The sequence below is a fragment of the Callithrix jacchus genome, chromosome 22 (genome assembly GCF_049354715.1).
Source record: "Callithrix jacchus isolate 240 chromosome 22, calJac240_pri, whole genome shotgun sequence".
In the NCBI taxonomy this organism is placed as follows: domain Eukaryota; kingdom Metazoa; phylum Chordata; class Mammalia; order Primates; family Cebidae; genus Callithrix; species Callithrix jacchus.
The window spans coordinates 3,548,448-3,571,498 of NC_133523.1; the positions used below are offsets into that span (position 1 = coordinate 3,548,448).

At 57.2% G+C, this 23,051-nt stretch overlaps 1 protein-coding gene across 14 annotated transcripts; it reads right to left on the bottom strand.

The window, feature by feature from the left end:
* Nucleotides 1-2,402: 2,402 nt before the first annotated feature.
* Nucleotides 2,403-22,452, bottom strand: MATK (megakaryocyte-associated tyrosine kinase). 14 transcript variants are annotated; one of them, XM_078361538.1, is made up of 15 exons: nt 10,356-10,620; nt 9,847-9,929; nt 9,295-9,516; nt 9,037-9,096; nt 8,291-8,404; nt 8,077-8,192; nt 7,760-7,979; nt 7,209-7,302; nt 5,686-5,751; nt 4,142-4,241; nt 3,987-4,062; nt 3,819-3,892; nt 3,436-3,631; nt 2,946-3,032; nt 2,403-2,859 (listed from the first exon to the last, which is right to left on the bottom strand). In XM_078361538.1, the coding sequence occupies exons 2-15, from the start codon at nt 9,850-9,852 to the stop codon at nt 2,620-2,622; spliced, it is 1,671 nt and encodes a 556-aa protein (XP_078217664.1). In that variant the 5' UTR covers nt 9,853-9,929; nt 10,356-10,620; the 3' UTR covers nt 2,403-2,619. The 14 variants fall into 14 exon arrangements, with proteins under 14 accessions (XP_078217664.1, XP_035142127.1, XP_078217668.1 ...); XM_035286236.3 differs by having other exon boundaries at nt 3,978-4,062; XM_078361542.1 differs by lacking the exons at nt 9,295-9,516; nt 9,847-9,929; nt 10,356-10,620 and adding exons at nt 13,519-13,647; nt 22,216-22,452.
* Between the last annotated feature and the right edge of the window lie 599 nt (nt 22,453-23,051).

A 23,051-nucleotide genomic window follows, 5' to 3' on the forward strand; every position in this document is an offset into this window, starting at 1 on the left:
GGCTGGGCACCTGCGCTCTCAAGCTCCTGGGCCAGCTTCTCAGCCAGCTTGTGAAGGGTGGCCAGCGGGTGAACTCTGCCTCCTGGCACCTGCTCATGGGGACGTGCATGGGGCCTGGACAGCCGTCGGGGGGCTCCATGCAGTAATCCTTCTCCACAGCTCCTGCCACCTCCTTCAGCCTGGGTTTGTTGAGTATAGGGGAGGGGTGGATGGATGCGTGCATGGATGGTGGGTAGGGAGACAGATTGATGGATCAGTGGTAAGTGGATGGAGGGCCGGATGAATGTGTGACTGGATTGATCAGTGGACCAGTGGATGGAGAGATGGATGAATGGAGACCTGGATGGGTGGATGGATGACATGAGGATGGGTGGGAGATGGATAGATAAGTGGATGGGTTGGCGGATGGATGGATGGATTGGTAGGTGGATGGATGGGTGGATCAGGGGATGGTGAGTGGATGGATGGATGGATGGATGATTAGGTAGATGGGTGGATGGATATATGGGTGGATGGATGAGTGGATAGTAGGTGAATGGATGGATAGACGGGTGAGTAGACAGGTTAGATGTGTGGGTGGATGGACACATGGGTGGATGGATGGATGCATGGATGAGTGGATGGTGGGTGTATGATTGGTGCGTGGATGAGTAGGTGGATGGGTGAATAGGTGGGTGCACAGGTGGATGGGTGGGCAAGACAGGTGGATGGATGTGTGGGTAGATGGATGGGTGTATGATGGGTGGTTGAGTGAATGGATGGATAGGTATGTGGGTGGATGGATGGGTGAATGAATGGGTGGATGATGGGTGTGTGGGTGGATGGATTACTGGATGGATGGATGGGTGAATGAATGGGTGTGTGGGTGGATGGATGGATGGATGATGGGTGTGTGGATGGATGGGTGAATGGATGGGTGGATGATGGCTGTGTGGGTAGATGGTTGAGTGGATGGATGGATGGGTGGATGAATGGGTAGATGATGGGTGTGTGGGTGGATGGATGAGTGGACAGATAGGTGTGGGTAGATGGATGGGTGGATGAATGGGCATGTGGGTGGATGGATGAGTGGACAGATGGATGGGTGGATGATGGGTGTGTGGATGGATGGGTGAATGAATGGATAGATGATGAGTATGTGGGTAGATGGATGGATGGGTGGATGATGGGTGTGTGGGTGGATGGATGGATGGGTGTGTGGATGGATGGATAGATGGATGGGTATGTGGATGATGTGTGGATGGATGGGTGGATGATGGGTGGGTGGACGGATGGATAGATGGATGGGTGGATGGATGAGTGGACAGGTAGGTGTGGGTGGATGGATGGGTGGATGTACATATGGGTGGATGAACAGGTGGGTACATGGGGTGAATGGATGAATGAGGGGATGGCAGGTGGACGATGTGTAGGTGACGGACAGGTGGGGATTGTGGGTGGGTGGATAGGTGACTGGTGGGTAGCTGGTTGGATCGGGGATGGTGGGAGGACAGATGGGAGGGTGGAAGGGTGAGGTTTTCATGACTGGTTCAGGCCGGCATGAAAGCAGCAGAAGTGAGGGAGATGCAGAAGGCGGGGGCTGGAATGGGGAGAGGGGAATGAAACCGGGGCTGTGGACCCGAACAGGCCCAGGTTCAAATCCAGGCTCTACCACGTCTCCCTGGGGCAACCCAGTGTGAGCAACCTGCCCTCTCTGGGCCTCAGCGTCCTCGTCTGTGAAATGGGTGTAATCTTGGCATTCACCTCCAGTGGCATTTTTGGGATTTGACCTGATACCATTCAACATGGTGCCTAGCCATGCAGGGGAGCTGCTGCCACACACGCAGACCCTCCCGGGGTCCCATCATGGGGCTACCATAGGGTTGTGGGGCGCTGGGGCCTGAGAAAGGGATGTGGTGGGAGGGCAGATTTGGACCCTGAGGGCTGTGGGCAGCCTTGCAAGATCCTTTAAGCCTCGGACCCCACGGGTCGGGATGGGGTCCCCCCCACTGAATACCACATCCCCTGGGGGACTGCAGTGGGTCCCTGCCCAGAACTCCCCAGGGAACCATGTCCCCACAGTGGCCAGCGGGCAGGTTCCAGCTGGGCATATCCTCCATGGGCAGAGGTGGGGAAGGGAGACAGACGCCTGGAAGCAGGAGGCAGGGGCTTGGGGCCAGTGGGTGTCCAAGACTTGGCCAAGGATCAGTGGGGTCCGAGTGAACTGGTCCCATCGGGTGGGCTGCAGCGGGTTCCACAGAGTAGGGAAGTAAGCGCTGGGGCTGGGCATCCAGGGCATCCAGGGGTGGACCTCTACAGGAGGACCCAGGACGCCTGGCGCCTGGGGGTGTCAGAGAGCAGATCACCAAGGGTGGCCCCCAGGGAAGAGGGCACGGGGACACAGAGAGACACAGGCGCCCACAGTCCTTGGAATCCATCTTTATCGGGGCGATCATCCTTCGCTTTCGCAGGTCTGGGGTGTCCATGGGCTGTCCGGAGCCCCCTACGTGGGCCAGCCCCGGCTGTGGGCACCAGGAGGACACCTTGCTGGCCTGGACCCTCCTTGGGCCTGGCTGGTGCTCCCATGCCGCACTCCCCACTCTCTCAGTCCTCTGGGGCCAGAGGCCCTGCCTGGTGGGGTCAGGGCTCCTGGCTTCGGGGCGAGGTGGAGCCGTCGGCGTCCTGACCTGAGACGGAGGCCGGGGCGCCCGCACTGCGCAGCTCCCGGCCCAGCTTCTCTGCCAGCTTGCGGAAGGGCGGCCGTCGGGCGGGCTCCGCCTCCCAGCAGCTGCTCATGAGGACGTGCACGGGGCCTGGACAGCCCTCGGGGGGTTCCATGCGGTACCCCTTCTCCACGGCCTCTGACACCTCCTTCAGTGACTGCGGACGGCAGGCATGGGCAGGGGTCAGGGCCACGGTCCCAGGACCTGCCCGGAACCCAGTGCCTCCTTGGGGATCCTGCTCACCATTTTAGGGTACGGAGCCCGTCCATAGGAGAAGACCTCCCAGAGCAGCACCCCGAAACTCCAGACATCCGACTTGCTAGTGAACTTCTGTGGGGCCCAAGATGGGGTGAGAAGGGGCTCCCTCAGGGCTTCTGCTCCAGTCCCTGCTTCCTCTAGGAAGCCCTCCTTGATTGACCTCTCTCTGGTCTATTCCTCATTGACTCCTCCCCCACGCTGCCCACAGTTGAGTCCAGCTCAGCCTCAGTGCAGGAAGGAAGCCTGGTTATTCTTCCCCTCAGTCCTGAGCCCACGCCTGTTGCAGAGCTGGACAAACTGAGGCCCAGAAGGGGCTACAAGGAGCAATTGTGGGCTGAGAGCTTCCTGGGGAGGCGGAGCCATCGCTCTCGGAGGTTCCAAGGGGCCAAGTGACATACCCAGGGTCACACAGCAGAGCTGGGGGCACAGGTCTCCTCAGGCCCCAAAGCCCCAGGGGTGGGTGAAGGGGGCTCACCCCATGTTTGAGAGCCTCGGGCGCCGTCCACTTGACGGGCAGCCGGCTCGAGTCCAGCCCCTTCCGCTCTGCTTTGGCTAGGCCGAAGTCGCTGACCTTGGCCACCAGGTCCTCGGACACCAGGATGTTGCGTGCGGCCAGGTCACGGTGCAGCAGCTTCCTGCTCTCCAGGTACTCCATGCCCTCGGCCACGTGCCTGGGGGTAGCGGGGGCAGCGGGGGCTCAGGTGCCATGACGCCTGCATTCGGGGCTCAGAAAATTCTGGGTGCCGGGGCCACAAACTCACAAAGCCTCACTGCCCCGGGCCTCAGTGTCCCCTTGATGGATCTTGGGGTCCATCCCCAACCACCCCCATGCCCCAGCACCCCGAGAGCCCCACTCACAGAGAAAACTGCAGGAGTTGGGCGGTGTTCACGAGGGCTCGGCCCCGGGTCCGCAGAAAGTTCACCAGGTTGCCCTGTTGGGTGGGGTGAGAGACGGCTGGGGGGTGTCGGGACTGCCCGGATGCGTGTGCCCCCCTCCCTGCCGGGGCCCCGCCCCACCTTGCTCACGTGCTCCATGACGATATACAGCCCCTGGTGCAGGATCACGCCCAGGAGACGCACCAGGTTCTTGTGCTGCATCTTCCTGGGGGTGGTGGAGTGGGCGTGAGGGCGGAGCTGGGAGCCCCCATCCCAGGGTCCCCAACCCCCACCCCGGGACTCACGTCATGACAGCTGTCTCATCCAGGAAGGCTTGGGCCGTCACGTCACACTTGATGTTCTTCACGGCCACCTTTTGCCCCAGATACTCACCCTGCAGGACGGCTGGGGGAGTGGGGGTGGGGAACGGGGCGAGATCAGGACCCCCAACAGAAACAAGGACAGAGGGACAGGCAGACAGACCCACTCACACTGAGCCTGTGTAACATTCACACAGCTGCGAGTCCCCAGACCTTGAAATGCAGCCCTCACAAGCTCCTAGAGACCCAAAATCAAAGAGAACCAACTGGCCGGGCGCGGTGGCTCACACCTGTAATTCCAGCACTTTGAGAGGCCCAGGCAGGTGGGCCACCTGAGGTCAGGAATTTGAAACCAGCCTGACCAACATGGAGAAACTCCATCTCTACTAAAAGTACAAAATTAGCCGGGCGTGCTGACACCTGCCTGGAATCCCAGCTACTCTGGTGGCTGAGGCAGGAGAATCGCTTGAACCCAGGAGGTGGAGGGTACAGTGAGCCAAGATCACATCACTGCACTCCAGCCGGGGCGACAAGAACGAAATTCCATCTCAAAAACAAAAAAGAGAACCGTCTAAGCCAGGGGTCTGCAAAGCTCTACCCGCCGGGGGCCAGATCTACTGTGTCACCTCTTTTTGCAAGGCTCTGGAGCTCAAAATGTTTTTTGCATTTTTATTTTTAAAATATTGATTGCTTAGGACAGAGTCTCAGTCTCTCACCCGTGTGGCGCGCAGTGGCATGAACACAGCTCACTGCAGCTTCAAATTCCTGAGCTCAAGGGATCCTCCCATCCCAACCTCCTGAGTAGCTGGGACTGCAGGCATGCTCCACCATGCCTGGCTAATTTTTTTTTTTTTTTTTTTGTAGAGATGGGGGTCTTGCTACGTTGCCCAGGCTGGACCTGAACTCTGGAGCTCAAGGGATCCTCCTTCCCTGACCTCCCAGAGTGCTGGGATTCCAGGCATGAGCCACCGCACCTGGCTGGTTTTTGCATCTTTAAAGGATTGGAAAAACAAATCAGAAGATACGTTTTGGGATATGTGAGCATTATATGAAATTCAAATTTCTGGGCCATCGTTTTCACGGCCACGCCCACACGTTTACATATTGTCTGTGGCTGCCTTCACTCCACAAGACAAGGGCAGGCTTGAGCCGTTGTGACACGAACTACCTGACCCACAGAGGAGAACGTATTTACAATCTGGGCTTTTACAGACAGAGTCTGCTGACCCCTGACGGACACCCCAGAGCCTTCCAGAATATTAATTTCAGGGAACGGTGTTCCAAGCAGAGGGAGTGTGGAGAACTCGCTAACGTCGACTGGGCACCTGCTTGAGTTACTGTACTCCTCATGACAGCTGCCATGACCCCCTGTTGCAGAGAGGGAAACTGAGGCTCAGGCGATTTGTGTGTCCTCAGGTGCACAGCTAGTAGGTGGTTAAGTATGGTCTGAATTCGGCTCTGTGACCCCAAAGCCTCAATATGCACCCTCCACCTTTCTTCAGCACCCCCAGCCCAGTCTGTCCACTCACCTCCAAACTCTCCCTCTCCGATCTGTGCTCCCAACGTCAAATGCTGCAGGTTCAGCAACCAGCCCGCTGTGGAGTGAAGACCCAGTCAGGGCGGTACTAGGCCCCCCAAACCCTCCCACTGGGGGTTCTACTTGGTGAGACTAGGTGATGTCTCACAGTGCTGCAGCTGTGGAGACACATGTGACTGGCTGCTGGGCCTGGCAATGCCCCTGGGACATGTCAGAGACACCCCACTCCTGGTACCAATTATTGTTGTTGGAAGCAACAGATATCTCAGGCTGACCTGAGCAAAAAGGAGCTTGTAGGAGGGACAGTGGGGTGAATGGTCAAAGCTGGGGGCCTGGCTGAAGACCCTCAGACTCCACACTTGCCCTCCAGGAACTCCCTGTCAGGCCCAGGGGGCAGTGCCAGGAAACGTTTCACGTCTCAGAGATAAGAGCTGCCCTTTTCTCTTTGGCTACCTGGAGACCTCTTGTCCCTCCAAATGCCCTCTGGGCTCTTCCCTACATAGTCCTTTACCTCTGACCACCGAAACACACACAGGGCAAAAGAATAAATAAAATTAAAACCCATAAAGGTTCCAGAATATTCCAGGGGTCTGGCCTCCCTGACCCTTCTCCCAAGCACTCCTGTGTTGGCCCCTCCACTGTCCTCTGGTTGGTTCTGCAGGCTTCCCCCTCCCTCCAGAAAGCGCCCCCTCCAAATGCGGAACTCCTAAGGGATCATTGGTCAGGGTGATGCTAGTCTCCACCTGGGTGCCATCCCCGATGGGTACAGACTTCCCCAGGAGAGATGTACTTCAAAGAGACAGACATGGGGTGGGAAGAGGCATTTGCTTTTGAGCTTAAATATTGAGGATTTCACTACTCAGGGGCTGGAAAAGCACTTCAGGCGAAGTGAATGGAATCAACAATGGCTCAGAGGCATGAAGGAAACGATGATCACAGTTGACTTGGGCGGGGTGGATGCGTGGAGGAAGGGCTTTGCAGATGAGGCTGGAAGGGTGGCTCGGGCCATGGGGGCAGGTTCTGGAACGTAGTAGAGCTGCGGGCCTCTCTCCCCAGAGGCAGGATCTCATGATAGAAAGATAACCTTGGGGCTGCACTCAGGGCCTGGCCTGGAAGGGGCACTTGCCCCCTGGGAAGGAGGTCCTGTGATGAGAGGGACTGAGGCTGGGCTGTGGGGAGGGGAGGGGAGCAGATGCACCAGGTGTTAGGAACCAGGCCAAAGAGGGAATGCTGGGGCGGGGAGGTGGGTGGGTGGGGCTTCGGGGCCAGGTTTCTGGCTCAGATGATATGGCGGATGATGGTGACAGAGATGAGCAGCAGAAGGTGGGGCCCAGTGAGTAAAGGACTGATCGGCGTCTGTGGACCCCAAGGCAGCCCAGGTCTTCTATCCCATAGCTGTGCATGGGGACAGGCTTGGGTGATCTGGCCTTAGAGGCCCAGGGCCCCAGGGTCCTTCCTCCTGGGCTGCGCTAATGTGGGCAGGGGAGGAGGTGGGCCCTCTCGAGCGTCCCCTACCCCTGGCCAGCTCCTCCTCTGCCGACTTGGTCCCGTGCTTCCGCTTTGGCCTCACCAGCTTGGTGCAGATAGCGCCCTTGTCCTTGGTGTAATGCTGCAGGATACGGGGGTGGTGGTGAGCCCCGCCCCAGGACAGGGAACCCCGGCATCTCGTCCCTTTCTCTGCTGGGCTCTGGGTGGGGTGGGCGGGACCAGGGAGGAGAAGAGAGGCTGGTTTCCATTGGAATGGGAGAAGGGGCAGGCCAAAAGGAGCGGAGGTCCTCTGGATTGCTGTCAATTTGGGGGGTCCTGGGGGTCCCCAAAGATGTCATCCCAGTCCCTGGGGGCAGACTCAGGTCTGGGGGGCCCAGGGAATACCCCCTTCATCTCCATATTGGAGAAGCACAGAGCTCAGGGGATCCCAGGTGGTCAGCACAGGAGGTAGGGATGGTGTCTGCCCAGCTGCTGGGGAGGGGATGGGGCTGTGGAGGTCAGGTGACCAGCCCCTCCATCTCTGCACAGGAGAGTCTCGGGGGTCCCCGGGATGGGGTGGGGCCTCCGGGCGGCAGCACCTCCACCATGTCCATGAGGTTGCAGAAGAACACGGCCTCGTCGATGGTGAGGTGCCCGTCGCGGTGCAGCACGCGGTAGTGGATGACGTCGCGGCCAAAGCTCACGCACAGGACATAGTCGCCGGGGTGGCGCACGGACTCTCGCACCAGGAACAGCCCGTCCTCGGGCGGCTGCAGCTGCTGGACTGCCTCCTGGCCGGAGATCTTCCCGTGGAACCACCTGTGGCCACAGAAGGGGTGGGTCAGGCCAGGCCGTGGACCGGGCAGGGGGTCACCTCCTGCCCCCCCACCCCAGGCCCCCCGTCCCACCCACTCACGGCATGAGGCTGAGCTTGGGGTCCGCGGAGAGGGCCTCCCGCTCCCGCAGCGCCCCGGCCGCCAGCAGCCCCTCTTGCCCGCTGGTGTGGTGCTTGGCGCGGTACCAGCTCTTGTTCTGCCAGGGAGGAAGCACAGGGTTGGTGTGGCGGGTGGGGTGGGGGTCCTGGGGGAGCCCCCATCCCCAAGCACCCATGCCCACCACCTGCCGCTCACCTCGCAGGCCTCCAGGATGGTGACCACGTCTCCCTTGCGGAAGGCCAGCTCCCCCGGCTTGGGGCGGGTGTGCTCGCATTTAGTGATACACTGGGTGCCCGGGGTCCAGCGCCTCTGCAGAGGGGGCCGGGGGGGAGGGGGGACATCACAGAGATGTGGGGAGCAGAGGCACAGGAGGCGAGAGAGGACAGGAGGGGGAAAGGCATGGAGACTGGGAAAGAGCAGAGAGGCAGAGAAAACAGGCAGACACCGGGGAAGGAGGGAGCCGGGGAGAGCGGGGCTCACAGAAAGAAATCGTAGAGTCACAAACAGAGGCGGGGCGCGGTGGCTCACACCTGTAATCCCAGCACTTTGGGAGGCCGAGATGGGTGGATCGCCTGAGGTCAGGAGTTTGAGACAAGCCTGGCCAACATGGAGATACCCTGTCTCTACTAAAAATACAAAAAAATTAGCTGGGAGTTCTGGCGGTCACTTGTAATCCCAGCTACTTGGGAGGCTGAGGCAAGGGAACTGCTTACACCCAGGAATTGGAGGTTGCAGTGAGCTGAGATTGCGCCATTGCACTCCAGCCTGGGTGACAGAGTGGGACTGTGTCTCAAAAAAAAAAAAAAAAGGGTCACAAACAGGGGAGGCCGGGGACAGAAGGTCAGGATGCCGAAGTGACTGAGAAAGACCAGGCAGAGTCCGGCAAGGGGAATGGGGGCAGAGAGGACAGCCCCCCAGAGGAACCGGCTGGACACACTCACCGCTGGCATCCTGGCTGAGACGGGAGGGGGATGCCAGGCTCGGAGGAAGCAGGGGCTCACCTGGGGAAAGGGCAGAGTCCAGATGGGAGGGAGCTGGACTGGGACCCAGGGTCCAGTTCCTACCACTTCCTCCCCAGGCCAGGTGGGGATGACGGCGGGGAGGGCGGGGCGGGGGGGGGGCAGAGAGAGCCCCCACAGAGGCATCCCGGGTGGGACCCAGAGCTGGCTCCCCAGCCCCTTCTGGGAGGTGATCTTTACCCGGGCAAGTTCCTTAGCAGAATCACAGCCATGAAATGCCTGCCAGGAAACCAGGGAGCCTTGCCCCGCCATCGCCCCCAGAGGTAAACTGAGCCAGGGGAGAGGCGCACTGAGCAAGTGGCCACAGTTGGGGGCGCTGGGAATGGCCTGCCACAGGCTGGGTGGCTGGCACAGGAGGCAGAGAGCTGGATGCCACTGGATCAGCCTAGTTCTTCCTCTTTTCTGGGAAGTAGGCAGAGGCAGGGTGGGGAGATAGGGATGAGTCAAGGTCATTCCCAAGAATCTCTGACCCTGGGGTGGAGGTGGGGCCAGGGGCGGGTCCTGCAGCCCTACTGGGCTCCTCTGGCCACCGGCTGAGCCTCTCTGATCGCCCCCCAACAAACCCAGGACAGACACACAACGTCGGTCATTGCTGTAGGAGTGGGGGACCCTCCCTGCCTCCCTCAACTCCCCAACTGCTGGTCGATGGGAAGTGGAGGGTGTTGGGGGGGTGAGTCTCAGCCCCTCCAATATGCGCCTCCCCTGAAGTCCTCCAGTCCCACGTGTACTCACACGCATACAGATGCATGTACACGCACAGAAACGCACGGGGCTCGGACGCAGGTGCGCGCAGATAAGCAAAGGACCCCGTCCACCTGGAAACAGGTGTGTGCACACGTCCCCGCGCGCCCAGGCGCTCCACACCCGGGAACGTGCGCACCTGTCCTCAGCCCCCGGCACACACACAGCCACCCCACACTGCAACACCTGGGCGCCAGCGCCGGGCGACCCAGGCACGCAGAGCGCCACGCAGGGCCGCGCACACGCATCTCGGCCACACACGCGCACAGCCCTCCACGTGGACGCGCGGGTACACACGCCCGGGTCTCGCAGCCGCGCACACCCGCACCCGGGAACCCCCCCACCGCCACACCGGTCCGATCGCCGCGCGCCCGGGACGCGCACACTCGCGCGCACACCGGCCCTTCCTGCGCACGTCCCGGGCCCACCCCCGCCCCGAGCCCTCGGGGTTTCCCCCACGGCCTCAGAGTGTCCCCACCTCTCCCCGCGGACACGCTCACCTGCTCAGGGTGCGCTCCCGGGCCGCGCCCCGCGTCCGCCCCCAGGAGGGCCTCCGCGAGCCGGCTGCGCACCCCGAGGCGGTCCCGTCTGCACAACTTGGAGCGAGTTGCTCCGTTTCCTCATTTTGGGGGCGAAGGAGGGTCGGGAGTGGGGGTAAGCGGGAAGCGCCGCGGCCTGGGAGGCCCCCACGGGTCCTAGCGCCGGCCGCACTGCGGTCTGCTCCACGCGCCGCGCGCCGCGGCCTCCGCCGCCGCCGCCGGCCCCTCCCCGCCCCGCCCCCGCGGTCCCGGGAGCCTCTCGAGCGCCCCGGGCGGGGTCCCGGGGCGCACGCGGGCTCCATGCCTGGCGCTAACCTGGATCTTTCTGGCGTGCGCCCCCCACCCACCCTGGGAAGCGGGGCTCTTGGGAGCAGGGGCTGGGGGCTGAGGGAGAGTGAGCTGCCCGTCGGGGGAGGTAAGCAAGGCGCCCAGCCCGGACACCCAGAGGGCCCTTATCACTCTGCAATTTCACCTCCGTCCGTGCTGCCTATTTTAGCACCCAGCGCCTCAGAGAGCTCTTTGTGGTTGACCAAAAAAGAGCCCCCCAAAATGTCAGCCACTCTGGAATCATTGTCATCATCATCAACATTAAGGGAAAACTGGGTAACAGAAAGCATCCTCCGGAGCTGCAGCCATCCGGATGCAAACTTCTCAAACCAGCCCTCCTTGGAGGGCAAAAGAGGGCTCTGGGAGTTGGGGGGTCCTGGCTCTGCCCAGAGGCAGGAGCTACCCATTTTCCAGCCGGGATTGCCTCCTCCATAGGGAGGGCGGGGGCCCCATCCGCTTCTGCCTCATAGAAGTGTTTGAGCTCACGTGGTCTTGGTGGACAGGGCCCTGCCCCTAGGGATGGCTTCGTGGTTCCGGTGACCAAACCACCCGATCCACTTTCACCCAATGGAGGTCCTTATCTTTTTAAAAATTTTTTTGACACAGGGACTCCCTCTGTCCCTGTCCCTCAGGCTGGAGTGCAGTGGCATGATCATAGCTAATTACAGCCTTGACCACCTGGGCTCAAGCCCACCTCCTGCCTCAGCCTCGGGAGTACCTGGGACTATAGGGTAATTTTTTTTCTTCCAACTTTTCGTAGACATGAAGTTTCACTTTGTTGCCCAGGCTGGTTTTGGACTCCTGAGATCAAGCGATCCTCCCACCTCGGCCTCCCAAAGGCTGGGATGACAGGCGTGAGTCACCCCACCTGGCACCTTATCTCCTTTCTAAGGGATGAGTCCTCTGAAACAAAGATCAAGCTCATCTCAGGAGGGCAATGAACCAAGACACCCAGGTGGCCTGCGCCCATCTTTAACCTTCCGTTACCCCAAAAGGGTAAGTGTCTGGACTTGGGGGCGTCGCATGATTTTGGGGGAGCAGAGGCCCAGATACAAGAGAATTACAGAAGAGCTGTGTTAAGGGACCTCCGCAGCAGACCAGGCAACTACATTGTTATTATTAGAGATGAGGTCTCTCTGGGTCGCCCAGCCTGGCCTCAAACTCCTGGGCTCAAGCGATCCTCCTGCTAAGCCCCCCTTTGCTGGGACTACAGGTGCACACCACAGCGCCTGGCCAAACCACACGATTACATGTTACGTTATATTACATTATATGCATTTTATTATATATTTTACGCCGGACCATCCAGGATGCCCTCTCATCTCAACAGCAACGATTTAATCCCACCTACAGGCTGGGCCCAGTGGCTCACGCCTGTAATCCCAGCACTTTGGGAAGCCGAGGCAGGCGGATCACCTGAGGTCAGGAGCTCGAGACCAGCCTGGCCAACATGTTGAAACCCTGTCTCTACTGAAAATACAAAAATGAGTCGGGCACAGTGGCAGGTGCCTGTAATTTCAGCTACTCTGGAGGCTGAGGCAGGAGAATTGTTTGAATCTGGGTGGCGGAGGTTGCAGTGAGCCGAGATCACACCTTTGTACTCCAGCCTGGGAGACAGAGAGAGACTCTGTTTAAAAAAAAAAAGGGGTCGGGGGGAGAGAGAGAAAATCTCCAGTTGTCAGAAACAACCTCACCACCGCCAGCATGCTGCTGTTCAGTAGAGTCACCACAAGCAAATCCAAGGGGAAACTTCTAGAAGGAGACTCGCCTGCTGACAGCAGGGTTACCGCAGGGATACAAGGGCAGGTGAGGCCGGGAGGGGACAGCTTTGCTTTTTGTTTCATTTTTTAAAAATAGATATGGGGTCTGGCCACGTTGCCCAGGCTGGTCTCAAACTCCTGCACTCAAACGTTCCTCCTACCTCGGCCTCCCAAAGTGCTGGGATTACAGATGTGAGCCACTGCACCATCTCAGCTCACTGCGACCTCTGCCTCCCAGTTTCAAGCAATTCTCCTGTCTCAGCCTCCTGAGTAGCTGGGATTACAGGTGCACAGCATCGCACAGAGCTAATATCTGTACTTTTAGTAGGAAACGGGGTTTCACCATATTGTTCGGGCTGGTCTCAAACCCCTGACCTCAGATGATACACCCACCTTGGCCGCCCAAAGTGCTGGGATTATAGGCGTGAGCAACCGTGCCTGGTCTACGGGCCTCTTCTTTTCATGGAGTTGTAATTTAGTATTTGAAGATCTTTAGGGGGGCTGGGTACAGTGGTCCATGCCTGTAATCCCGGCACTTTGGGAGGCCGAGGTGGGAAGATCACCTGAGGTCCGGAGTTTGAGACCAGCCTGACCAACATGGAGAAACCCAGCCGCTACTAAAAATAGGAAAATTAGCCGGGCGTGGTGGCGGGTGCCTGCAATCCCAGCTATCCAGGAGGCTGAGGCAGGAGAATCGCTTCAACCCAGGAGGCGGAGGTTGCGGTGAGCCGAGATCGCGCCATTGCACTCCAGCCTGGGCAACAAGAGCGAGACTCCATCTCAAAAAAAAAAGAAAAAAAAAAAGTTTGAGGAGGATGCCCTGTGTCTACGATTTTAGCACCCATAGCTTTATGGATCTGGCTGTGGGATAGTCTAGGGTGTGGCTCCCCAGAAGGGGCTGGGGACCCTGCAGCTGTCCATCTGTCGCGGTCACCGTGGGCCCACCATATATGACAAACGACCGTCACTTGCCTCAACTAGAAGCGTTACGTCAAAGTATCTGCAGCGGAAAACCCAGCGCCTAATTCGTTTCTCACCAGAAACTGCTGCTGACCACAGGTCCCTCGCCGAGGTCCGCCTTCTCTTCGTTCAGCGGGGAAGTGTCCCGGCATGAGAAGGACGTCTGAGAAACTCTAGCACCCACGGAGACTTTCTCCTCTTCCTCTCTGCAAATGAATGGTATTTAGTGTCAGTCCTCCCAAGCAGCCCCAGCGCTCCTGGTGGGAGGCCTCAGCCCAGAAGAAATAATAAGAGCCGGGTGCGGTGGCTCACGCCTGTAATGCCAGCACTTTGGGAGGCTGAGGCGGGTGGATCACGAGGTCAAGAGATCGAGACCATCCTGGTCAACATGGTGAAACCCCGTCTCTACTAAAGATACAAAAAATTAGCTGGGCCTGGTGGCGCGTGCCTGGAATCCCAGCTACTCAGGAGGCTGAGGCGGGAGAATTGCCTGAACCCAGGACGTGGAGGTTGCGGTGAGCCGAGATCCCGCCATTGCACTCCAGCCTGGGTAACAAGAGCGAAACTCTGTCTCAAAAAAATAAAATAAAATAAAAAATAATAAGAGGAGGGTGGACTTTAGGAGCTGGTGTCGGGTTCCCAAATCGCCAAGGGCTGGTCTGGGGTGCAGGGAGCTCCCCCGCACTGAGTGGAGACATAGACACTGAGCTGTGCCTGACTCTAGGGGGATCGATTTGAGCCTGGGGTTTATTTGAATCCTCAGAGCCACAGAAGGGGTGGCCTCAGGAGGGAGTGAGCCCCCTGTCCTGGAAGGCATCCAAGAGTTGGCCACTTTGCTTTTTTTTTTTTTGAGACAGAGTCTTGCTCTGTCACCCAGGTCGGAGTGCAGTGGCACAATCTCAGCTCACTGCAACCTCCACCTCCTAGGTTCAAGCGATTCTCCTGCCTCAGCCTCCGAAGTGGCTGGAATTACAGGCACGCGCCACCACGCCCAGCTAACCTTTGGTTTATTGATTTATTTATTTTCTTTGAGATGGAGTTTCACGCCCGTCATTGCAGGCTGGAGTGCAGGGGCGCGATCTCAGCTCACTGCAACCTCCACCTCCCAGGTTCAAGTGATTCTCCTGCCTCAGCCTCCTGAGTAGCTGGGATTACAGGTGCCCACCAACACGCCCAGCTAATTTTTGTATTTTTAGTAGAGACAGGGTTTTGCCATGTTGGCCAGGCTGGTCTCGAACTCCTGACCTCAGGTGATCCACCTGCCTCTGTCTCCCAAAGTGCTGGGATTACAGCCGTGCACCACTGCACCTGGCCGAGAATTGGCCACATTGAATCACAAAGACTCCAGGCTCTTTCAGGCCCCAGAGGTGGCTGCACCAGTTTCTAATGCCTTCTGCCAAGGTGCTGGGGACTCACCCCTCCTTGGGTGGACTAGTTCCAGCTACTCAGGAGGCTGAGTTGGGATAATTGCTTGAGGCCGGGAGGTCCAGGTGGCAGTGAGCTGTGATCGCGCCACTGCACTCCAGCCTGGGCGACAGAGTAAGACGCTCTCTAAGATATACCAGCCTGAGTGCGTAGACTGCACTCCCAGATGCTCCCAGTCCTGAACTCGCCACCCTCCACTTCTCATCCTTGGTAACCCCCCGTCAAGTTAATTTCAGAAGTTCTCTGATCCGCAGGTCACCCTCCTGGTGCAGGCTGGTGACAGAGCAGTCCCCTTTCTGGTGTCCTGGCTGCCTCCAGATTTTCACCTTTCACTGCATAGCCGAGGGATGGAAATGTGACTGTGACCCTCCCTCACTCTAGGTCCTTCCGTAGCTCCCTACTGCCTGCAGGAGAGAGCCTAAAATGCTCAGCCTGGCATCCGGGGCTCTTCAGCTTTGGCCTCCAACTGACCCCCCACGTCCTGTTTTCTTCCTCTCCCACCAAGGACCTAATAATCTAGTGGGTCCCAGCTGCAGGAGTTTCCATGCTTTTGCACTGGCTGTTCCCCTTCCCTGGAATGCCCTTCCCCCTGTGCCCATCTGGCCTCTCCAAGCTCACCCTCCCACGCACCATCTGGGGAAAGCCTTCCGCAAGGACACCCCACACTTCCTAGAGCAAAGTCCCCTTCAAAGAATCCCTTGCTAGAGACATAGCTCTCTTATCTCACTGTGTGACGGGTGTGGGCCTGGCCGTCTCACCTTGGCCTTGGGGACTGAGCCCAGCAGCCTGTCTGATAAGGAGGCCAGCCTGAGGGAAATACAGCCAAGAAAGAGACCGAATCCCAAGGGAAGGACTGGTTCCCTAGCCTTGGAACCAGCCACGCCTGGCATTCACAGGACACCCAGTTTCAGAAGCCAGTCTCTCCCGTTTGATTTCTTCCCGAAGGGGTTCCTGCCAGATACTCAAACTAGTACCGGAAGTGGGGAGTTGAAATTAACAGACTAATGTGGAATTGCTGACTCAAATTAGATTTCCCTGATCCCAGCCGGGAAGAGAAATGAGCATCTCCTTCTATCACGCCATAAATCCACTCCCACTGCCTGAGTCAGGTGACACTAGGCTTTTGTTTTTTGCAGTGGACCAGCTCACCAGACACTGATCTCTCCACCTCCTCCCCCCATTTTATTTATTTATTTTTGAGCCAGAGTCTTGCTCTGTCGCGCAGGCTGGAGTCCAGAGGCTCGATCTCAGCTCACTGCAACCTCTGCCTCCCTGGTTCAAGTGATTCTCCTGCCTCAGCCTCCTGAGTAGCTGTGATTACAGGTGCCCACCGCCATGCCGGGCTAATTTTTGTATTTTTAGTGGAGATGGGGTTTCACCATCTTGGCCAGGCTGGTATTGAACTCCTGACCTCGTGATCCACCAGCCTTGGCCTCCCAAAGTGCTGGGATTACAGGCATAAGCCACCGCACCCAGCCATGCCTGGCTACTTTTTAAAATTATTTGTAGAGACAGGCGGTCTTACCATACTGCCCAGGTAAGCCAGGGTGCCTGGCCCCTTCTGTTTTGTGTGTGTGTGTGTGTGTGTGTGTGTGTGCGCGCGCGCGTGTTATGGAGTCTCTCTCTGTCTCCCAGGCTGGAGTGCAATGGCGCAATCTCGGCTCACCGCAACCTCCGCCTCCCAGGTTCAAGCGATTCGCCAGCCTCAGCCTCCTGAGTAGCTGGGATTACAGGCACGCGCCACCATGCCCAGCTAATTTTTTGTATTTTTAGTAGAGACGGGGTTTCACCATGTTGGCCAGGCTGGTCTCAAACTCCTGACGTCAGGTGATCTGCCTGCCTCGGCCTCCCGAAGTGCTGGGATGACAGGTGTGGGAGGACAGGCTGGGGTGGGGGGCTGCTGCAGCGGGATGTGGGGACACCCAAGCCGCCGTCCCCTGCCTAGCCAGTCCTCGGCTGGAGTCCGCAGTCAGATCACACTGCCCCAATGAGCACGTCTCTAAATTTAGCTTTCTCCCCCAGCCAGGGGACTCCGGGATTCAGGGGAGGAACGAACGCTGGCTCTTTCGAGGAAAAACACTGCATCACTCATTCTGGAACCACAGCTGCTGTCTGTCGCACCATTCTCCATTCTTCAGTGAGGGGCCTCTTGGGGCGAGCTGCTTTGGGTGCCTTTGATGGAAAACCCTTCCCCGTCTTCCTCGTCCTTGAGATGCAGCCGGGGAGGTTGCTCTCCAGCCACGCTTGCAGGTTTCACCCGTGGAAACTGGATCTGTGTCACATCCGGCCTTAAAAGCTTCCCGGCTGGGCGCCGTAGCTCAGGCCTGTAATCCCAGCACTTTGGGAAGCCGAGGTGGGTGGAACAACTAAGGTCAGAGTTCGAGACCAGCCTGACCAACACGGTGAAACCCCAGCTCTATTAAAAAATACAAAACTTAGCCGGGCGTGGTGGCAGATGCCCATAATCCCAGCTGCTTGGAAGGCTGAGGCACAAGAATCACATGAGCCCAGGAGGCGGAGGTTGCAGTGAACTGACATCAGACCACTGCACTCCAGCCTGGGTGACAGAGAGTGAGACTCTCAAAAAAAAAAAAAGCCTCCCATGGCTCCCACTAAGCTCAGCACCTCCCGGCGCTTCACCACCTCTATGGTTGTCACCTCTGCTTCCAGCTTCTCCTGTCTCCCAAAGCCTCCAGGCACAGGCAACCTCAGGTCCTTTGCACATGCTCTCCCCAGCTCTTCTGAAGGCCAACTACTTCTCTGCTCTTGCAGCTCCTCCAAGAGGCCCTCCCCGGCCAGCCCATCGCGGCCGCCCTTAGCTACTCTATTGTCAGGGCCGGATTCCTACCTGCTATCCTGTGCCCCCCATTACTGCCAGTCTCACTGCACCCTTGCTTCCCACAGAAGGCTACATGCTCCCCGCTAGGGTAATGATCAGGCCTGGCTCTGGCATCGATTTATGTCTGAAGCCTGGAACAGAAGCAGATGAAAGGGTAAAGTCTGAGGGAGGAGGGGCCGGGCACGAAGGCTCACGCCTGTAATCACAGCACTTTGGGAGGCCGAGGTGGGAGGATTGCTTGAGCCCTGGCGTTCCAGACCAGCCTGGCCAACACAGTGAGATCCTGTCTCTACAAACTAATAAATTAGCTGGGTGTGGTGATGCATGCCTTTAGTCCCGGCTACTTGGGAGGCTGAGGCAGGAGGGTCACTTGAGCCTGGGAGGTCGAGGCTACAGTGAGCTATGATTATGTCACTGCACTCCAGCCTGGGCAACAGAGCAAGACTCTATCTCAAAAAAAGAAAAACAGAGAAGACCACGGGACATACACGTTATCGTGGAAGACAAACCCGTCTACTCAAGAGCAGCCTCCAAGTCTCTCCTCCAGGACCCTCCTACCTTCATCCTCCACGACCTCATCCTTGAACTCAGGGCCCAGCAAACTGTCTCTATAAAGGGCCTGCTGGTCTCTGTCCCAGCTGCTCAGCTCTGCCATTGCAGGGACACCACAGAGAGGGCAGAAGCCAAAGACCGTGGCTGCATTCCAAGAAAACTTTATTTATGGACATTGGAATTTCCCTTTCATATCACTTTTTTTTCTTTTTTTGAGACAGAGTCTCTGGCTCTGTCGCTCAGGCCTGAGTGCAGTGGCACGATCTCAGCTCACTGTAACCTCCGCCTCCTGGGTTCAAGTGATTCTCCTGCCTCAGCCTCCTGAGTAGCTGGGATTACAGTCATGCACCACCACACCCGGCTCATTTTTTGTATTTTTAGTAGAGACGGGGTTTCACCATGTTGGCCGGGCTGGTCTCGATCTCTTGGCCTCATGATCCACCCGCCTCGGCCTCCCAAAGTGCTGGGATTACAGGCATGAGCCACCGTGCCTGGCCCTGGCTGCATTTTTCAATCTCTTAAATTAAATGTACTGATACTCATGGCACCTAATAAGCTCTCAAGAAGTGTTTAAAAAAATAAGACCAAAATATATAAATAGAGCCCCTCAACTCAGCAGTGAGTCCCTTCTCGCTGGCACAAACAGTAGATGATATTTATAGACTGTTTTACTGTGTGCCGAAGACACAGCACTATGATGTCCTCAGTTGCTGTTTCCAAGGAACGTGCCTGACACATCTCCTGACTGATCAGGTGGATGTCGTCCACTGGCTTCAGGATTTAGCTCTCCCAGGTGTTCCACTCCGCCAGTAGTTAAATCACAGTTTTTGCTTACATGAAAATTCAGTGCTTATAGTATATGTTAATATAAATAGAATTGACAGTGGAGCAATGGACACTAAGAACATCATTTTCTGGGACCTGCTTTTTTATTTCCCCGGAGTTAGTCATCGCCTTGGTTTTACGTGTCTGTGGCTCTCTCTTTTCCCCAGCCTCTCCGCCTGAACTGACTTCTCCACTCGGGACCGGCTGCTCCTCCCGCCCAGCTGTGATCCTGGCCCCTCTCTTCTTCAGCACCAGGGGATTCTCGGGATGTAGCTCCTGTTTCTTGGGTGTGGGTCTTCCTGTTTCTTGGTTTGCTTCCTGGTGTTGGGGATGTGCGACCCCTCGTGTTTCCAGAGAAAGTGTTTTTCTCCTACTCTCCCGGGTAATTGGTGGTTTGGCCAAGGAGAGTCTCGTGGGTGGATAATCTTCTTTTGGCCCATGTTTTCCAGCTTCTAGTCTTGGGCAGCTGAATGATCAGAAGTTGTCCTGTTTCCTCATCCTTTGCCTGTCCCCTGGTTAATTTCTCTCTCTCTCTCTCTCTCTGGAAGCTTCTAGAATCATCTCGTTCCCTACATCTGCTCTTTCACAGTGCTGGGTTTGGTGTGGGTCTATTTTCAACCATTGTGCCAAGTACCTGGCGGGCTCTTTCATGGGTTCTCTTCCTGGAAAATGCCCTTGAATTCGATCATTGGTGATTTCTTCCACTTTGGTTTCTCTGGTGTCTTTGTGGAACACGTTGCTGTCAGAGGGTGGACTTCTTGGATTGAGCTTCTCATTTTCTTCCCTACCTTCCCTCATGCCCCCATTTCCTACTTTTTCTTCCAACCCATTCTATTGACATTTTAATTTTGACTATTAGATTTTTTTTTTTTTTTTTTTTTTTGGAGACAGGGTCTCATGCTGTTGCTTAGGCTGGAGTGCAGTGGTGCAATCACAGCTCACTGTAGCCTCGACCTCCTGGGCTCAAGCAATCCTGCCTCAGCCTCCCAAGTAGCTGGGACTACAGGTGCCTGTCACCACAATTTTTTTATTTTTATTTTTAGTATCACTATGTTGCCCAGGCTGGTCTCAAACTCCTGAGCTCAAGCCATCTGCCTGCCTCAGCCTCCCAAAGTGTTGGGATTACAGGCATGTGCCACCATACCCAGTGGCTATCAGAGTTTTAATTTCCAAGGGCTCTTTCTGGTTCTTTCATTGTTCCTCTTTAAAAGACAAACTTGGCTGGGCATGGTGGCTCACGCCTGTAATCCCAGCACTTTGGGAGGCCGAGGTGGGTGGATCACGAGGTCAAGAGATTGAGACCATCCTGGCCAATATGGTGAAACCCCATCTCTACTAAAATATATATATACACAAAAATTAGCTGGGCGTGGTGGCATGCACCTGTGGTCCCAGCTACTTGGGAGGCCAAGGCGGAAGAATCACTTGAACCCAGGAGGCGGAGGCTGCAGTTGAGCCAAGATTGTGCCATTGCACTCCAGCCTGGTGACAGAGCAAGACTCCGTGTCAAAAAAAAAAAAGACAAACTTGGCTGGCCGCAGTGGCTCATGGAGTTCAGGAGTTTGAGACCAGCCTGGGCAACACAGTGAGACCCCCCATCTCCAAATAATACATAAATAAATACAAGAATTTCTGGGCCCAGTGCGGTGGTTCACGCCTGTCATCCCAGCACTCTGGGTGGCTGAGGTGGGTGAATCACCTGAGGATAGGAGTTTGAGACCAGGCTGGCCAACATGGCCAAACCCCATCTCTACTAAATATACAAAAATTGCCAGGCGTGGTGGTGCACACCTGTAATCCCTGTTACTTGGGAGGCTGAGGCAGGAGAATCGCTTGAACCCGGGAGGTGGAGGTTGCGGTGAGCTGAAATTGTGACATTGCAGCACTCTAGCCTGGACAAGAAGAGTGAGACTCTGTCTCAAAAAAAAAAAAAGTCGGCCAGGTGCAGTGGTTCACACCTGTAATCCCTGCACTTTGGGAGGCTGAGGTGGGTGGATGACCTGAGGTCAGGAGTTCGAGACCGGCCTGGCCAACATGGTGAAACCCCATCTCTACTAAAAATGCAAAAATTAGCTGGGCGTGGTGGCACGTGCCTGTAATCCCAGCTACTCAGGAGGCTGAGGCAGGAGAATTTCCTGAACCCAAGAGGCGGAGGTTGCGGTGAGCCGAGATCGCGCCATTGCACTCCAGCCTGGGTGACAAGAGCAAAACTCAATCTAAAAAAATAAAAACACATACAAAGAAAAAGGACAAAAAAGCAGGAAAGCAGGAGGGAACCAGAGCGTTCACAGTCGCTGTTCTGTTTCCTTCTTCTGTTTTTCTGGATTGTCCAAGTTTTTCATTGTGGGAAAAACCCAATTCATGAGAAAAACAAATTTATGTGGAAAAATACATGTAACATACATTTTCCCATCTTATTTTCTATTTTATTCTTTTTGTTTATTTATTTGAGACGGTGTCTCGCTCTGTCACCCAGGCTGGAGTGCAATGGCGCAATCTGGACTCACTGTAACCTCTGCCTCCCGGGTTCAAGCGATTCTCCTGCCTCAGCCTCCCGAGTAGCTGGGATTACAGGCACCCACCACCACACCTGGCTAATTTTTGCATTTTTAGTAGAGATGAGGTTTTGAACTCCTGACCCCAAGTGATCCTCCCACCTCAGCCTCCCAAAGTGCTGGGATGACGGGCGTGAGTCACCGCGCCCGGCCAATGGTTCCTGATGCGTTTCATTCCAAAACTTGGGAGTGACCGTTTCCCACCCACATGCCTCCTCCACCTTAACGACATAAGCGGGTCTTCGTCTGCTCACCCCAAACATCTTAGTCCTAGAAGCTCAACCAGGGAGGCAGCAAGCAACAAGATCGGCAGCGACAATCTTTTCAAAGGACCCTGAGCCTGGCCAGGGCCAGGGTGATAGTGACTGGGCCGGGGCGGGGCGGGGCGGGAGGGGGGTGCTCAGGGCATCCCAGCGGCCGTGTCTCTGTGCTGTCTGTGACCTTGCAGACGCAGCCGTCAGCCTGCCCTTCCGTTTTTGTCTTTCCAGCACCTCCTGCAGGATTGGGCTCCAGCCCTGCCCACACGCCCGGTATCATCCCGCCCACACTCACCGAGGTCGCCTAGCAACCCAGCTCACCGCCAGCATCCGCAGCTAGGGCCCCCGCGCTCCAGTTCTCTGTGGGGGGGTGGGGGGGATTGCTTCTCCAGCCCCTGCAGTCTGGGGTGTCTTCCCTCCACCCGCTGGCCTGCTCCGGGACTGCTGCCGGGTAGTGCTGGGGAGGACGGGTCAGGAACGGCTGCTTTTCAGGCCCCCGGGCTCGGTAGCCCAGACGGCCCATCCATCTGCACCCAATCCCTTTGCTAACCAACTGCTGGATTTTGCTGTCGCGCCGCCTAAACTTGGTGTTTTGGAGTTGCTGGGAGGGCCGACTTAACTCTTTGTCAGCGGGGCTGGCTGGCATCCACCTGGCGGGGGGAATCCTCTTCGCCTTCCCTGGGAGCCAGGGATGGGAATGGGAGCCGTGGGTGGGAGGCTTCCGAGAACGGCCTCTCCCAGGGCGTAAGGAAGGAAGCGGGCCCGCAGGTGCCGCCTGGGGGTCACAGCAGGGGACGAGGTGCCTCCCACCAGGGGCTGCTGTGATGGCCAGGCCTGCCAGGGTGTGCCCCTTCCCCCGTCCCTTCCCTCTGTCCCCATTGCCTTGGCTGGAGTCTCTCTCCTGTAACGAGATGGAGACAAATGGTGTTCTTTTCGTGTTTGAGACTTGTCTCCCAGGCTGGAGTGCAATGGCGCAGTCTCGGCTCACTGCAACCTCCGCCTCCCGGGTTCAAGACATTCTCCTGCCTCAGCCTCCAGAGTAGCTGGGACTACAGGCCCCCGTCACCATGTCCCGCTAATTTTTGTATTTTTAGTAGAGACGGGGTTTCACCTCGTGGGCCAGGCTGGTCTCAAACCCCTGACCTCAGGTGATCCTC

What these genes read in the sequence shown, in the direction of transcription:
- MATK (XM_035286236.3), bottom strand. An exon ending in CCATCCTGGAGGCCTGCGAG is followed by an intron (nt 8,193 to 8,290) that starts GTGAGCGGCAGG and finishes CCTCCCTGGCAG; the next exon opens with AACAAGAGCTGGTACCGCGC. An exon ending in TCATGGAGCACGTGAGCAAG is followed by an intron (nt 3,893 to 3,977) that starts GTGGGGCGGGGC and finishes CCCACCCAACAG; the next exon opens with GGCAACCTGGTGAACTTTCT.